The sequence below is a fragment of the Brachyhypopomus gauderio genome, unplaced genomic scaffold (assembly GCF_052324685.1).
Source record: "Brachyhypopomus gauderio isolate BG-103 unplaced genomic scaffold, BGAUD_0.2 sc381, whole genome shotgun sequence".
Classification (NCBI taxonomy): domain Eukaryota; kingdom Metazoa; phylum Chordata; class Actinopteri; order Gymnotiformes; family Hypopomidae; genus Brachyhypopomus; species Brachyhypopomus gauderio.
The window spans coordinates 2,501-20,000 of NW_027507202.1; the positions used below are offsets into that span (position 1 = coordinate 2,501).

General features: G+C 45.5%; 1 protein-coding gene across 1 annotated transcript in view; it reads right to left on the bottom strand.

Moving 5' to 3' along the window:
- LOC143505574 (scm-like with four MBT domains protein 2) overlaps nucleotides 1-17,500 on the bottom strand; it is a gene marked incomplete at its 3' end in the record, with an annotated part of 23,611 nt that overhangs the window by 2,470 nt on the left and 3,641 nt on the right. Inside the window, exons 2-11 of the mRNA XM_076996165.1 lie at nucleotides 15,791-15,937; nucleotides 14,342-14,436; nucleotides 13,523-13,763; nucleotides 9,615-9,635; nucleotides 4,635-4,723; nucleotides 4,146-4,389; nucleotides 1,941-2,038; nucleotides 1,402-1,503; nucleotides 923-1,070; nucleotides 644-726 (exon numbers count right to left, since the gene is read on the bottom strand). Of these exons, the coding sequence (XP_076852280.1) occupies nucleotides 644-726; nucleotides 923-1,070; nucleotides 1,402-1,503; nucleotides 1,941-2,038; nucleotides 4,146-4,389; nucleotides 4,635-4,723; nucleotides 9,615-9,635; nucleotides 13,523-13,763; nucleotides 14,342-14,436; nucleotides 15,791-15,854 (1,185 nt within the window). The remainder of the gene's footprint in view (nucleotides 1-643; nucleotides 727-922; nucleotides 1,071-1,401; nucleotides 1,504-1,940; nucleotides 2,039-4,145; nucleotides 4,390-4,634; nucleotides 4,724-9,614; nucleotides 9,636-13,522; nucleotides 13,764-14,341; nucleotides 14,437-15,790; nucleotides 15,938-17,500) is intronic.

A 17,500-nucleotide genomic window follows, 5' to 3' on the forward strand; every position in this document is an offset into this window, starting at 1 on the left:
TAGCACACTCACCTCTTACGGGCTAGTGTGTGACTCTGCGTTTATTTATCCAAAGCAGCGCACTACATGAATCTTTGGTGTAAAGAGAGTGGGTAGAATGCTAGACACTAACAACCTTTTAATGAGGATCACACCACGAACCTCGAGGTTGGTTGTGTTTTGAGGGAACAAGCAGATTTTGCACAGATTTGCCAAGGAATATTTCACGGGTTATCATAGCCAGTGAGGAGGGAAAAAAAAAACAAATCTAACACCGCTAAAGAAAAACAAACAGAGATCAATATAAATTGAGGCCTATAAGTTTCGAAATGCCTCTAGGCGGGCCTGGGTGGCTTCTGTAGGGTGGTGGAAGCCTGCAGTTCCAGCTGAAGATCTAGGAGGGGAGTGTAGGAGTGAGGAACGTGGTCAGGGTGGAAAAACACTGAAGACGGCGGTGGCAATAACATGCTGGTGGAGGCAGTGAACCAGGCAAATCCCCCCCCCTTCAAAACGAAATGAGAAACACACCCGCAAGACAGTATGACCTTGCAGGCCTGCAGATTGGGTGAGTGGTGCGAGAGTGAGAGGGGAGAGTGAGAGAGGAAAGTGAGAGGGGAGAGTGAGAGGGGAGAGTGAGAGGGGAGAGTGCACGCGGGGGCCTTACGTTAGGGAAACAGGCGTCCGGGGCCGCCTCTGTGCCTGTGTGCTTTAGGTAGTCTGCCCAGTCAAAGTCCTGAGACTGAAAACCTGAGAGAGAGAGAGAGAGAGAGAGAGAGAGAGAGAAGAGAAAGAGCATGAGTAAAAGTCGGACAGTCCAACAAGCAGAGACACACACACACACCCACACAAGGGAAAAAAAAATATCATGTGCTCATAGATCAGCAACGAACGCAAGCTCTGTGAAATATGAAACGGAAACTGCGATGGAGATGTGTGGACCCACCCCTGGGCCGCTCCAGTCCCACACCATTCTTCAGGCTCCACTGGACTGGCAGGATGCCCAGCGAATCAGCATGGCACAACACAGAGTGGGGCGGAGCCTCTGTTGTGAGGTCATCCACTGTGACCTGGAAGTAGTATTCATTGTATACCTGTAAATGAGGGAGGGGGAAAGCACGGATTGAGCCGCAGGCCAAGGTGGGTCTACGGATTGTCCTATTGATCGTTTGATTTAAAACCAGGCTGAGAAAATGACGGAGGCCTTGTGCGTTCTTGCCCAGAGAGACCTGCGGTTCCGCTCGGCCAGCAGTACAAGCTGAAATCAGAAGTCATTCAGCTCTTCCGGCTATTGGAAAGCACGCCAGAGAGACACTTCCTTTTTTTGTAATAACTTTCAGGATGTGTGTGTGCGCGAGTCAGGGAGAGACAGAGAGAGAGAAGGAGAGAGTGTGAGAGAGTGAGAGAGAGGGGGGGGGGACTTACTTTAGTCACAGACACAGGACAGATGTGAAAGGGTTCTTCTGGCGACACCATCTCCAGCTTCATGCCTGGACTGAAGGAGTGGACCCGCAAATCAGCATGATCCTGTAACACACACACACACACGCGCACGCACGCACGCGCACACACACACACACACACACACACACACACACACACACACACACACACACACACACACGCACACACGCACACACGCACGCACACACGCACACACACACGCACACACACACGCTCTCTGTTTAAGCTACAGGTAGAAATGGAATATAGGAATCCAATCAAATGGAGGTTTGGCAAGCAATGCATGTTTTGTTTTTAGAGCAAATTAAACAAACATGCAGTTACCTTGAATATTGTGCAAAATCATTTATAGGTATATATAATATTAACAATGATAACTAGATGCATTTGTTGATCAATGCATTTGTTTCCTTCTTTCACACACACACACACACACACACACACACACACACACACACACACACACACACACACACACACACACACACACACACACACACCTTGAAGACTTCCAGGGGCAGGTGGGCTTCCAGGGTTTCAGGAGGGGTTTTCCCCAAGGCCTCCCTCCACTCTCCAGCACTTCTCAGAGCACGCAGTCCTGCCAGAGAGAGCAGCCCAGCGGGTCAGCGCACACATCCACACCTCCACCCATCCATCCACCCATCCACACCTCCACCCACCCACCCATCCACACCTCCACCCACCCATCCATCCACACCTCCACCCATCCATCCACCCAACCACACCTCCACCCACCCATCCATCCACACCTCCACCCATCCATCCACCCATCCACACCTCCACCCACCCATCCATCCACACCTCCATCCACCCATCCATCCACACCTCCACCCATCCATCCATCCACACCTCCACCCATCCATCCACACATCCACACCTCCACCCACCCATCCATCCACCCATCCACACCTCCACCCATCCATCCATCCATCCACACCTCCACCCACCCATCCATCCACACATCCACACCTCCACCCACCCATCCATCCACACCTCCAGCCATCCATCCACCCATCCACACCTCCATCCACCCATCCACCCATCCATCCACACCTCCACCCATCCATCCATCCACACCTCCAGCCATCCATCCACACCTCCACCCATCCATCCATCCACACCTCCACCCATCCATCCATCCATCCACACCTCCACCCATCCACACCTCCACCCATCCATCCATCCATCCATCCACACCTCCACCCATCCACACCTCCACCCATTCATCCATCTGGCCATCGATCCACATGTTAACCAGCGCACACTCACACAGAGCTTCTGGTCCATGTGGGTTGCTACGTAACTGCACAAACCTCCACGGATTTATTTAAACACGTAAATTTAAACAAACCTCCTCAAAAACACTGGAAGTTGGGCAATAATTTAGAACTTCAACTGGATAATTTCGTCCCACAATTCTACGGAAGTGATATAGATCTGTTTTTTCCCGAAAAGCTGGAGAATGACTCATGACTCACTCACTAACACACATGCACACACACACGCCCATATGTGTACACATACACACACACATACCTAAACACGGTGCTGCTGATAATTCGTTCAGAAGCTACTGAGTTAACAGCAAACACATTAGCGATGGTACCAGACCACATGCAATATAATGGAACGCTTAGACAGCTCTTAGCTCTCAGCTGAGCTCAGAGTCTTTTAAAATGAAAATAATTCAGATGGGTTACTACAGTATCCAGCACGATAAGACTTCAGTTTAACGCAATATGGTTGAGTCACAGCTTCCACAGAAACACAAATTCAGTACTAGTCAAATGCCATTTATTGGAACTAGACCATTTATGCTTATGGTTAAACCTGCAATGTAGAGTGTACACACGCAGAAACATTTCTGAGTTTGAGCACCATGCATCCCTGGGGTCATTGCAATTCAGGCTTGTGTGCCCATGTGTGTTTGTATGTGCATATGTGGTTATGTGTGTGTGTGTGTGTGTGTGTGCGCTCACAAGAGAGACAGAAAAGGACAGCTTTGTACGTGAAAACGGCTGTGTGCTGCTCAAAAGCCCCAGACATCCTTTCCACAACAACACTTACAACCAAAAACAATTTATTCAGAATCACGTATTATCACTTGGCACCTTGGGAGTTTTTTTCCCTGCCACTGTCACCGTTGGCTTTCTCATTAGGGGTCTAGACCTGGCTCTTGTAAAGCTGCTTTGAGACAGTGTTCGCTGTGACTAAACCCAAACGGAGCGGAGTTTGGCAGCGGCATCTCACCGTGGTTTACCTCCCGTGCGTCCTCCTCCTCTTTAATTAACAAGAGACAGTGTGGACAAGAAGGGGGGGGGGGTTAAAAGGAGACACCCCAGTACCAGATAAGTCTGCCTAGAGACATTTGCTAGGAATGGAAAAGCTTCAGGTGCAGGCCTTATTCCCGAACCCTCGGTCTACGGCAAAGTTTGGGAGGAGGGTACTTAGATACTGATAATGGCACGCTTACGAGTCTAGTACGAGCAATAACTGGGCCATGGTGTTTTAGTGAGCTATTTTCATCTGGTAATGCCTGTTCATTCACAGCACGACACGAAACGTACGCTCTAGGCTTGATTCTCAAGAGTGCGCGAAAGCACAGTTTAAGAATTTAAGTAATTAAAAAAGTTCAACAAGTTTTTAATCAGGTTCTCAGTAGGGGGGAGCTGGTAATGTTTCACCTGTGGGCGGTTCCATTGAGAGGTGGTTCTCATTGGCCCAGCCTAGGGGGCGGAGCCTGGTGTCCAGGTAGAAGATCCAGAAGTTGTGTGTGGGGTCCTCCAATCCAACGTAGCTGAGGCACAGCCGCCCACCGATATTACGCAGGACGCGTACCGCCCAGTAAACAAACGGATCGCTGGTATCACGGATCTCCATCACACAGCCTGGCACAATCAGATCCACAGTGTTCTTACCCCTGAGTGGCTGAGAGGGGTGAGAGGGGTGAGTGGGGGTGAGAGGGGTGAGAGGGGTGAGAGTAGGAGAGAACAAACACACACGGGGAAAGAGAAGAAATGCACACGTCAGCTCGCTGTGACTTTGTATATTTTCTTAACTACTTCTGGAAGACTTTGATGAACACACACACACACACACACACACAAAAGCACACACACACATACACACACACACACACACACACACACACACACACACAAGCACACACTTACCCCCTCAAGCAGATTGGCTGGTGCTGTCCGTGAGCCAGTGAGCTCATTAATGAGAAATTCGGTCCAGTCGCTGTACTTCTCTTTAATAGCTGTGAACAGGGAGAGTTACACTCAACACACACCTGTGATACACAACTTCATAACACACACAGTCCAATAGAGGTCCAGCGTCATAACATTTATGGCCAGAAAAGTGGACAGCCAGAGTGTGAGCAGCATCTGTGTGCTTGATTGTGCTTGTGTGTGTGTGTGTGTGTTACAGACTGACACCTGCATCTGACGTGCATACAGACTGCATTTACATATGACCTTTCACCTTTCTAACTCCTCCTCCACATTCACCGCACGCCAATCCGCAGCCTCTATTCTATCCTGCACAGTTTTTGAGAAACGGTGTGCGAACTCCGATCAGCAGGAGTCAGAAACCGATTCCACGGTACGATTCCACTGCCTACGTTGATCGCACTGGCCCGACCAGCTAGCGGACAGGTATTTCAACCGAGTTTGTCAACGCGGTGCTCAGAATACACATCCCTCGCAGATTAGATGAACACAGGCCTTGAGATTAACACCGGGCTCTGCAGGAAGGAGGTGACCTCTGAACACAGGTCAGGGAGGCTAAACCTGCGACTCTCAGACAAGCCCAATTCACCGTTGCTGCGTCCGCGACGTTAGCGTCACGACGCCCCATATCACATGACACCACTTATGAGGGTGTGATCTCCGCCCTGAAAGAACGTTCTGGTAAACAAAGACGGGAGGGGCTGTGGGCCAGGGATGAGGGGGCGGGAAGAGCCGGTGGATTTATCGTGTCACGCCGACGTCCGAGTTGAAATCAAACCCACCGTCACATTTTTTTATTCAACAAACGACAGCGGCTCCCTCAACAATGCAGAGGAGGGGACGAGTAGCCATCAAGAAAACATTACAGAAGTACCTCAGGTGTACGAACAGTAGACGCTGGACAAAAACAAGATTACCTACACTGAGACTTGGGCTGTGGGTGTGAAACACCAATTTCTTTTTTAGCCTAGCTGGTTCTGCTCTGGCTTTAGGCCAGTAACAGTGGACAAGCACAAGAATGCAGCCCTTGAATAAAGGAAGCCGGCAAACAACAAAAGCCGATAGAGAAACCATAACTTATAAAGGTTCTGCTTCGTATGCGTACAGCAGAACGCAGGAGAATTGCTTCTCCCAATGAGTTTCCCCCCATCTATTCTCCTCTCCCTGTTTGATCCTTTAGGGTTGGAAATAGATTGACTATTTTTACAGATGCAGTTTAGAGCCGTCATCAAGCCCTCAATAACGCAATCTGCTGCCTCAGCCTACAACAGGAACCCTCCCCCTCGAACACGGAGCCCCACTCCGAGTCATGAATTACAATTAAATATCACTCGTTTCTACGCCAAAATTAGAAAACACTGTGCTGGCTTTGTTTCATTCTAATTGTCCTGTGACTACTATTGCCATGACGACTGCAACAACTCGCCCTCTCATTCGGACATTTGTCTGTTTATTTTGGATTTTCGATTGTTCTCTTACGTTCCCGCCCCCCATGCTTCAAGTTCCACACACCCCCTTGTCAGAGATGATAATACATTCATGCCTCAGACAGAGACGTGCTGGTTTCCTAATTTTGCCCCCTCCCCTCAGCTGCTGTGGAGGCGATATTCACCATGCAAAAACCTGCATTTGCATAACTCCCAGCAACTCCTCTCTAAACGGCACAGTCAGATCTAAGATCCACGCGCTTACTCACTCACATAATCAAAGCAATTAGTTTGGAGAGGAGAGTTGGAGGAGTTACTAGTGCGGTGAGGAGGTGGGACACTCCCTCCCCTGACTCAGGAGGAGGAGTCCGCCCCGACCACGGCTGCTGGGACTCCACCGTGGTTAACACCACTTCCTCCTCCGACGGCCAATCACCAACAGGGCTTCTATGCCCATCAATAGAAAGGTCAAAGATACAAATTTCATGTATCTGTGGTGGCGGCATATGTTTTAAAAAGAAATATCATACACCCTAGTAGAGGAAAATTACTCAGGAGGGTTATTTTGGTCTGAACCAGTAGCATGTGGTTTTGTGAAAATGATTTGATAGGCTCACTGAATAAGGCCGAAGGAATGATATCTATTCTGGAACTAAAGGCGTTTCACGCGGTGATGATATTTTGTTGCTGCTGTCTAAAAACATTCTGTACAATATACATTACAAATGAGGCTCTATAATGTAAATGTCTGAAGGCACATACCTACTTAGCCATGCGGATGCGCACACACACACACGCATGCACACACACGCACGCACACACACGCACGCACACACGCACACGCACACACGCACACGCACACACACGCACCGATCCACAGCACGAACAACTGTGTTCACCTATTAATGATTTAGCAGACATCAGAAAGTATCAAATGCCACACACTTTGTCATAGTATTGACATGTTACTAAGAAATATTGCCTGATTACCGTAAAAAACTAAGTTACCGTTAACTGTCCAAATGTTAAAACTATCCACACTATGTGTGTGTGTGTGTGTGTGTGTGTGTGTGTGTGTATACACATCCAGACTTGTATGTCAAGGTGATCCTATGCAAACATTAATGCCTTGCTTAAAATCTGCAACTAAACCACTGCAAGATAACTCATTTACAAGCTTTCATCCAATCAAATCCAAGGCTGCAGAATTGTGTTATTTCTCTGAAATGGTGAATATGTCAACACTTCATGTTTCCCAGTCTCTGGCCTACAAAAACAAGTCAATGACAATGAAACTGTTTGTTTTCTGTGTTTCCTTTAAACTGAGACTTGATTAGATAAGAATCCATAATAAATAATAAACAAACAATTGCATAAGAGTGACATCAGAGCATATCTTTGTGAACACGACTTTTTTTTTATAACAGTATTTGGTAACGATAGGAGATCTTGTTCTTTGTGGAATTCTGATCATGATGTTTAGCATTGTGATTGGACTTTTGTTTGTTTTTCTTTTTCAGTTTGGGTGCCAAAACTGGGCCTGAATTCCCAGCGCAATGATGCTAGCTCTTAACTCACAGATCAACGGCATTTGTGAGCAAACTATTTTGATAACGTGAGCCACGTTTCAGGAAATGTTTTTAAGCAAATGAGAACAACCATTATCTGCCATGTACTTCAGAAACAATAGCTACAATATTGAGAATTTTGTGCTGCGTGCATGTGTGTGTCTGTGTGCGTGTGTGCGCCTGCATGTTTGCAACTTCCTGTCCCAGAATGGTGCCGAGTCTCACAGCATGTAATCTCCCCAGCACGAGTGTGCGTGTTAATCACTTAAGTAGCACTACGGCGAGAGTGTGGCCGTTGCCATGCCAACAACCCCCCTGGCAGCTAAGCACTCTGGTCAGGCTGTGAAATCCACACAGTTAAGTACAGGAGGATCACTTCATTCACATTAACTCACAATACAAATCCACACCAGATATTTACCAGCTTAACCTGGGATTTCACCTTCAAAAGTATACGTGGTTTGTCCGTTCAGTCAATGGTTGGTTTGTAATGGGCGGCATGTATGAATCAGCGAAGGAGTCCAGCTAACACTGCGGGTTTGTCATTTGTGTAAATAAGAGTCAGGGGAGATTACATTACATTATAAAAGCATTTCATCAAAGCCTTCTGACTGATGAAGCCGTCTTCATTTGATTTAAAAACATTTGCATTTCATTCTACTTTAAAACCCTAAAACCAAAATCTTTTACATTTTCTTTAATGTTCTGAAGCAGTAGCCTGTTAACGTCCTGACATCACGTCGCATTCAGTGTAACCCAAAAGCTAATATTAGGTTGAGTCTGGATCCTCACAACTGCATGTATCTGACGAGATCTGTGTCTTATGTAACTTAAATAAAAGTATTTTAGGCACATTTTGGGGCAATCTGAGGGCAAGTTATTTTTCTAAATAATGCAGGTCTGGGTGTATGACATGTGGCCTGGGAAATTGACTTTTCTGTTTAACCAACACTCTAGACCACAACAGTGATCTTTCCTATTAAACTCCTGTCAGAGCTGTAAGACACAGAAGGAAAAGATAAAGATGTCCTTGTTTGTGTGTGAATGCATGAATGACCATGTGCTGTGAAACCTGCTAGACGACGAACCCCCCCCCCCCCCCATATGACCTGTCAGCTACTTTTTCCATCTATATCTTACCTACAACCACTCATGCACATTCTCACACACTCATGCAGATACAAACTCACTTATCTGTCTCTCTCTCTCTCTCTCTCTCTCTCTCTCTCTGTCCCTCCCCCCCCCTCTCTCTCTCTCTCTTTTGTGTGTTGCATGCACACGCTGCGTGCCTAACAGACAAGCATGCAGACGGATGCAGGCAAGCAAGTCTATTGCAGTCGCTTCCTTTAGAAAAAGGTAAAGGAAGGACAAGAGAAAGAACGAAAGGGAAAAGAAAGAAAGAAAGCAAAGAAAGAGCGCTGACAGGCAGAAAGAAGGAATAGCAGTGGAAAGCCATGACAGATCTGTCCAAGAAAAGCCAGGCGTTTGAAGAAAGAGCAGGAGAAGTGACAGACATGGGAGACAGAGAGAGAGAGAGAGCACATGTTCCAGTGAAAGACCAGAAAGGAAAACAAACCTACACACATGACAGAGAGAGAGAGAGAAAGGGAGAGGGAGAGGGAGGGGGGGTAGACAATAAAATTCACAGGGTTGAATAACTTAATTGAACCCTGGGTATTTTCCTGTGAAATGACAGAGACACAGAAACAGAGTGTGTGAAAAACTTAGATGGAGAAACCGAAAAAGGTGAAAGTGAATAAAGTGAAAAACTGGGGAGGAGAGAGTAACAGAGAAATGGGGATTGAGTGAGGAGAAAGACAGGGAGCAATGAAGGAGAGGGAAACAGAAAGAAAGAGAGGAACAGAAGGAGAAAAAGAAAGGAAGAGGGAGAAAGAGAAGAGAAAGAGAGAGGCTCGGCTTACCTGCTCTGAGGTAAACGTTATCTGAGAAACAAACAGACAGGAACAAAGGTGACTAACAGATACACACATGCTAAACACACACACACACACACACACACACACACACACACACACACACACACACACACACACACACACACACACACGCACACACACGCGCACGCACACACACACACACACAATTCATTACTATAGCAGTTCAAAGGACAACTATGCAAAATAAAGTCTAAATACATATTAAAAGCCACATATATAATATAGTCTTCAATTCCCATAAAATGCTATGAAGTAAAATATTCATCTGTAGTCTATTCTCACATTATCATATCCAGACAAATAACATAATATGGAATATAATTCCTAATCATGGCTTATATTACCATAACTCAAAATGTAATTTATATAAAAGTAGCATGTGGGGCATTAATTAAATGACTCACTGTCTGATTCAAAATAAGAAGGAAATAATTTTTCACAATCCCTGTCCCTAAATCAATGAATGCTTTAGTAATGTGACCATGAGAAAGCAAGTCTAATATTTTTAAATAATAATACACTTATTCGTTTGTATGACTACTTCATTCACTTATATCAGTAATACGACTTTTCTTGCTGCCTGTGTGTATTTCAAAACTGCTGATGGTCCCTGGAGTACAAACCCAGCTTTCATTTAGCTTTGGAAAAACACACACTTACGTATATGCAAACACATACACTCACACACACCCACTCCACCTAATACCTCTACCATAACACTGGCAAAGTGTCAGACCATGGTAAACATAAAAGGCATATAAATTGGGCTAGCACTCTTAGACTCGGGTCGTTCTCATATTAAAACATTTGAAATCTAGATCAAGGACTCTCCCACTGGCTAAAACTCGGTTGGGAAAAATGGTTTTCTTATTCAATTCAGTTGTTGAGTGTATCTTTTCTTATGCAAACGTTGGACATTCTGGAGTGACATCTCCTAAAAACAGGCCCAGGCTGCATCTTGAAAAGCCTGTTCCTGACATCCCGAATATCCGAGGTGATCTAATCACCGTGATGCTGTCAGGAAACTGCAGCCATGTGATGTTTATCATCACTAAACATAGTGAAACTGAAATGATGGAAAACTGAGGCTCTCAACCATGCAGATGAGTCACTTAGCAGGCTGGACCTCTGTGACTAAGCAGGTAGTTCTGACGCAAAACCACATTATGGGATGTTTTCAGTTCAAGGGTGATGTACTAGTAGGTACAGTCAGTAGAATGACAATGCCTGTACTGATCAGTTACTTGATTTCTTAGGATCTAAAATCTAAATTCTCCACAGAAATAAATGGTATTTGGTGCAGTCTCAACCTCTCAAGACACATCTGATTGCAAAAAAGATGGTAAAATAGTGGTTAAATTGCCATATTACTTATGAATGCATAAAATGAGCCTCCCATAGAGGCTCACACCCAAATACACACACACACACACACAAACGCACACACACACACGCACGCACGAAATACGTATACTATGGATAGTAAAAAATATATATATATCTAACTCAAGTGTATTTAGTGTTCTACTTATTTGTCATGAAATTTTGACGCACACAAACAAGCACACACACACACACACACAGAGCTTTTGAAACCTGGTAAAATACAAACACACAGGCTCAGTTGGAGAACATTACAGTAAGGCTTAAATAACACAGAACAAACACTTGGGAGCTCTGAAGATTCAAATTTCATTTTTTTTTTTTTTTTGCTGATGATCAAATTTCAGCTGCACAGAATCGTTCCTGACTATTCTGACCTCTGGTAGTACAGCTGAATGCAGACCACAAGACAATTCACCCAGCCATCGCATCCCCTTACACGCGCCACACAGCGTGCAGACATCCATGGTAATATTACGGAAAGACTTCCTACACCGTGTAATGAATTTTTATTCACTTTTGTCCAGGTTGGTTTAAGTATCTTCACCGAACATGGTCTTCATTTATACTCTGCAGCAGTGCACGTGTCACGCGTCCCTAATAACCCGTCTGAGCGCTTATTACAGCAGGGTGTGTACTCCCCTGGACTCACTGTTCACTATACCCTCCTATGAGCAGCGATGCAATTAATAAAGTCCTTTGTGGGATGACTGTCAAATAATGGTTATGGTAGCTGTTGATACGATGATGGAGTAAACGAGTGGGTGGGTGTGTGAGATTTATTTAAATGGGCACTGCATCTTGGGACATACCCAGGACACAGATGAATGGGTTTATTTCACTAAACTATGCAGTGTATGAAAATTCACATTTAAGATCCGTGTGAAGATTCGGTTTTATCTTTGTCGTATAAAGCGCACTGCATACATGGGTTTGTGCTTGCATGTTTAAGCATGTGTGTATGTGACTACTGCAGATACTGTATAAATGGTGTGTGTGTGCAGACAGACAAGACAGACAGACAGACAGACAGACAGACAGACAGACAGATAAAATATTGTAGCAAAGTACACAAAGTTTCCAGAGAAACGTTTCGGACAGAGGTCCTTCATCAGCTGTGCAAGCAAAGTGCTTCTGAATTTGTCGGAGGGAGATCTATACACATAGACTCCTTTATTTAGCGTTGCATTAGGTGCACCTTGACAGTACCAGATCTGAACTCCTTTTGCCTTCATATCTGCCTTCAGATCTGATTCAACAAGGTGCTATAAACGTCCCTCGCAGATTTGACATAATAAACATGAAAAGAAAACAAAAAACAAAAACAAAAACAAAAGAAGATTTATTTTTCCAGCTGCATATCCATGATGAGACTGTCCACCACTTCACAAAGTGCTCTGTTGGATTGAGATCTTGGAGGCCATGTAAGTACAGTGAATTCACTATCATGTTCAAGAAACCCGTTTGAGATGATTTGAGCTTTGCGATCCTGAGAAGATCTCATGAGAAGATGAGGACACTGGTCATGGAAAGCACGGGTATGGTCAGGAACAATACTCAGGTAGGCTGTGGCAACTAAACGATGCTTAACTGGTCCAAAGTGTGCAACGAAAATATCCCCCCGCACCATTGCACCACCAGCAGCAGCCTGAACCGTTAACAGGATAGATCCATGCTTTCGTGCTGTTTATGCCAAACGTCTGAATGTTGCAGCAGATATTGAGACTCATCAGACCATGCAAACTATCTATCTAAATCTAATGTCCAATTTTGGTGAGCCTGTGCAAACTGTGTCTTCGGTTGCCTGTTCAGCAGGAGTGGCACCCAGTGTGGTCTTCCGCTGCTTGAACCTAACTGCTACAAGGATCAACACGTTATGCATTCAGAGATGCTCTTCTGCATATGTCAGTTGCAATGAGTAGTTATTTGAGTTACTGTTGCCTATCCAACAGCTCGACCCAGTCTAGTCATTCTCTGTTCACCTCTGGCATCAACAAGACATATTCACCCAGAGAACTGCTGCTCACAGTACATTTCCTCTTTTTTGGAACATTCTCTATAAACCCTAGAGATGGTTGTGTGTGAAAATCCCAGTAGATCAGCAGTTTTTGAAATACTCAGTCCATCCCATCCAGCACCAACATGCCACCTCTCCTCCCTCCTGACGCCTGGTTTGAACTTCAAACTTCAGCTGGGTACCGTGTCCATGTCTACATGCTTAAATGCACTGAAATGCGTGTCAATGGCTGATTAAATACTTCAGTTCATGAGCAGTTGAACATGCTACTGTTATTAATAAAATACACGGAGATTACATTTAAAAGAAAATTTGTTTAAGACAATATAATATCACGCTCTCTCTCTCTCTCTATACACTATATATATAGTGTGAAGAACTTTGCTTACACAGCTGATTTTGGACCTGTGTCCGAAACATTCTCTTTTGCTGGTAACCCATATAATATATATTTTATGGTGGGGGGGGTTACCTTCAGGTGGCTGCAGGTGTTTATTGTTCTGTGTGCACCAGCCTACAGGATGGAGGTCTGCTGTCATGACATCACACCAGAAGTCCGCTTTGCGGTCATCGCCGTAGCCGCAGTAGCGCAACAGCAGCAGCTGGCCGCACGTGGTGATGATGGTGGCCACCCAGTACGTGTCCGGCCGGCTCTTATTGGCCACTTCCAGCTTCATTCCAGGCTGAAAGCTGCTCTGGAGGCTCAGCTCAACCTGTGATCACAACGCAGCATCACCATGGGAACAGGCTACACCTGAACCACCCACCGACCAAGCACACTGTACCACAAATACTGACTAAAAAACGCACAGAACAGCCGTGGCCCACTGTAACCTGGGCCAGGACATGAAGACAGTGAAGACAGGACATGTGAAGACAGGACAGTGAAGACAGGACATGAAGACAGTGGTTGCTCCTAATGTTGTACTCCACAGTTAGCGTCTCGAACACAGATCTGAGGGAGCAGTAGCTTCTGACATCATTTCTGGGGTTAAACTGGCAGGAGTCTCTAAAAGTCGGTTCTTAAACAATCAGATAACTTGGCAGTCTCTTCTTGGCTGTGGTCCATGTTTTGATATGAGCTTGGGTTTCACTTTGACCAGTTTCCAAATTGAGTCTGCCCATCCTTACTATCTTAATCTGGGAGGTTTGTAGGACACTACAGAGGTTTTGCCAGAATGTATCGAATGTATCATGCACTAAATGTAATATCTTGAAAGTGTGACTAGTTGTGCCTGTTGTTCATATGTGTGTGTGTGTGTGTGTTTGTGTGTGTGAGGTGTGAGCTTACGTGTTTGAAGGATGTGTGAGGAGCAGCAGTGGCTCCTGTCTCCTCTAAATACTCCTCCCAGTTGAAGTCCACCTCCTCTTCTCCACACTCCATATCTGAGAGATGGGCAGAGTGGTTGAAGAGAGATAAACGGACAGAGTTACAGAGAAAGAGATGAGTGAAAGAGAGAGAGAAATAGAGAGAGAGCTTTGTTAAGACAATCATTTTAAAACAAAGCTTTTCAAACCAGGGTCCAGCTGTGTTTCTGTATGAGGAAGCCAGCCCATCAATGGAGGGTCAGTCAATAAAACATATTTGTTGTCTCCAAAGAGGAACCAGCTCAAATACCATGTCTACACCTACAGACTACACCACTGCTACCACAACAACTGCAGTCAAAACCACGAACAGCAGTGACGGAGCGAGATTGAAGCCAACGCTCCCACAAGCTCGTCTTCAGTGCGGGGTGTGTCCTGGTGGAGGGACACTCCGGTAGGGGGGTAGTGGACACACACCGCGAAACAAGGGGACATCAGCGCATGAATGTACAAATGAAGCAGTACTGCAGTCCAGAACAGTCCAGTCCAGCCCAGACCAGACCAGTCCAGACCTGTCCAGTTCAGACCAGACCAGACCAGACCAGTCCAGTCCAGTCCACAGTGTTGCCCACCGCCTTGATCTAGAAACGCTTCGACTTTCCACTGCCTAGTTAACTTCTGCTGAAGTTTAAAAATGTTACCTATTCACCACACACACACACACACACACACACACACACACACACACACTAAATAAACAATTTCCTAGAGATTACTTAAAAAAAAATTGTACAGTGACAGTGTATGCAAGTTGTGTTTCATCACCTCTCACCTCTCTTATTTAGTTTATGATTAACAGTTACAGTTTATAATGCACTCACAGATTGACATCATGCTCTTCAGTAGGTACACTTATTGGTGTTTAAATATGTCTGCAAATCTTTACGCAAATTATACACGTGGACTTCGTCTGCTCACTAATCTTACTAAACCCATCACATAATTACAGTCATGACATCACCTCAGAAGAGACTGACTCAATGGAACTGTAGAGTCCACACACACGCACACACAGAAACACGCACACACGCACAAACAATAGGAGGAGCCAAACCTATACAAACAAACCACTGTTAACAAGAGTGTGGTGTGTCACTGTCTTATTGTAAGGGTGACATAACACATGTTCAGACCAAGGACACTGCTGAGACTAACGATTAAAGTGACGGAATCCGCCCCGTCACTACACACTGAGTCACGCGCTTAGCAAAATACGTAACTTCATTCACCCGTGGCCGCTGACTTAAAGCAATCGCCCTTTCAGTTACAAATATGTTACTGACATGTCCTTTAAAACGGCAGGTATAACATGGTTAACATATTTGTGTAATTTGAGGGATTTCCGAGCTATGTGCAGGTGCGTTCTGCTCACCTGAGTGACCCTGCTCCCCTGTGCCTTTGGCTGGATTCAGGATCTTTCCCCCTGCTGACATCATTTTCAGCGTCCTACGAAGGTCAATCTCCTCTGTGACCTGGAGCAACGCTGACCTTTTCCCGGCTTCCACAGCGAGTCTGAAACCTGCAGTTTGTTCAAAAGTCAAATTCTCTTTAACAGCAAAACCCAGACAAAATTTGCCTAAACAAGTAACATAGGCTACATTCCTCGAGTACATGTTGTAACTGAACGAAGACAGCGTTACGGAGCTGTCCACATGCGCTTCTTTCAGCCTAGTGGTCAGACAGCCGGACTGAAACGGGCTGTCACTTTCTAACGAATCAAATATCTGCAAACGCTTGAAGTTCCTGCCTTCTTTCATCCCTGGTGTTGCACACAACACGGTTGCCTGCTCCACGCAGTTTCACTGGGAAATTGTATCCAGTCCAGGCAAAAATGTGGAGATTCGTGTCATCCGAGTTCACGAAGACCACATGGACCGTGTTTCACATTTCAGGCCTGGTCTCCCTGCAGGGTGTGCTTTGTGAACTTGCAGATGAGCCGATTTTTCCCTGCAGGATGATCGCACTCTAGCTAGTACTGGAATGAAACTGATTTTAGGGGGCAAGTGAAAAAGATAACAAGTAAAGTGCTCAGAAAGCCTCCAGGCAAACCTCCCTGCACGAGTGTTCGTGCAGACTGGAGCATCTGTGGGACAGGGCAAGCTTGAGCCACCGAGAAGCAGCCGTCGTCGTCCGTCCGTCCGTCCGTCCGAACCCCGTTCCCGTCCCGCCATCCACAGTGAGCAGTACTCATCTACAGATCCTTCTAGAGTCAACTCTATAACTGAATTTATAGATCGCTAATCGTGGTCTTAAAACTCATTTAAAGATTGCGATTAACACAGACAGGGCATTTCACTACCCGGTCGCAGTGCCTTGTGCATTTAACGAAGAATAATTTGTCAGAGCATGCTGACTCCTGCAATTCGTCTGACTTCGCAGGAGAGCGTGTGATTGGCTGGCACTGGTGGCACACTCCACAGAAGCCTGCGAGACTCATCAGGGTCCTCATTAGCTAACAAGCACCGCTCATAAGCAGGAGCACTTGATTTTCAGCATACCGCTAAATCGCATTTAAGCCTTTCACACGGATTAAGTGCACAGTCCAGACATGTGCCTCACTCGATGACCCACGCTTACCGTTTTAGCATATCTTATTAATATGACCATTATGTCAGCATGTTTCAGTTTTATTTGTGGCAGTCATAGCTCTCAAAATGACACCTGGAAATGTCAGATAGCCATCGTGTGCTCCACTGTGGCTGAGATTAGCAGAAATGCACGCTCGCATGAAACTTTTCCGCGACGTGTTCCAAATATATCACTTCCCTTGAGAAAAAAAACTTTCAACACCATGTCACTTCGTCCTAAGCACTGATATCTAGTGTCTAGTATTAGTTTACTCAATGAAAGAGAGTAAACTGATGTGAAGAATTTTGTGGTCAACCGCAATGAATCCACAAGTCTTTATAACATTAATTAGCACGACTGGTGGTCAGTGCAGGCTTGGCGCAAACCTGGCACAGAATCCAGTGTGCATAGAATCAACTGGCCCAAATCTCACAAATATGAACAAATGGAAAAAACTGTCTGTTTGTATTATGAAGTTAAGATATTTGTGTGTGCGCCAGAGACAGTCTGTGTG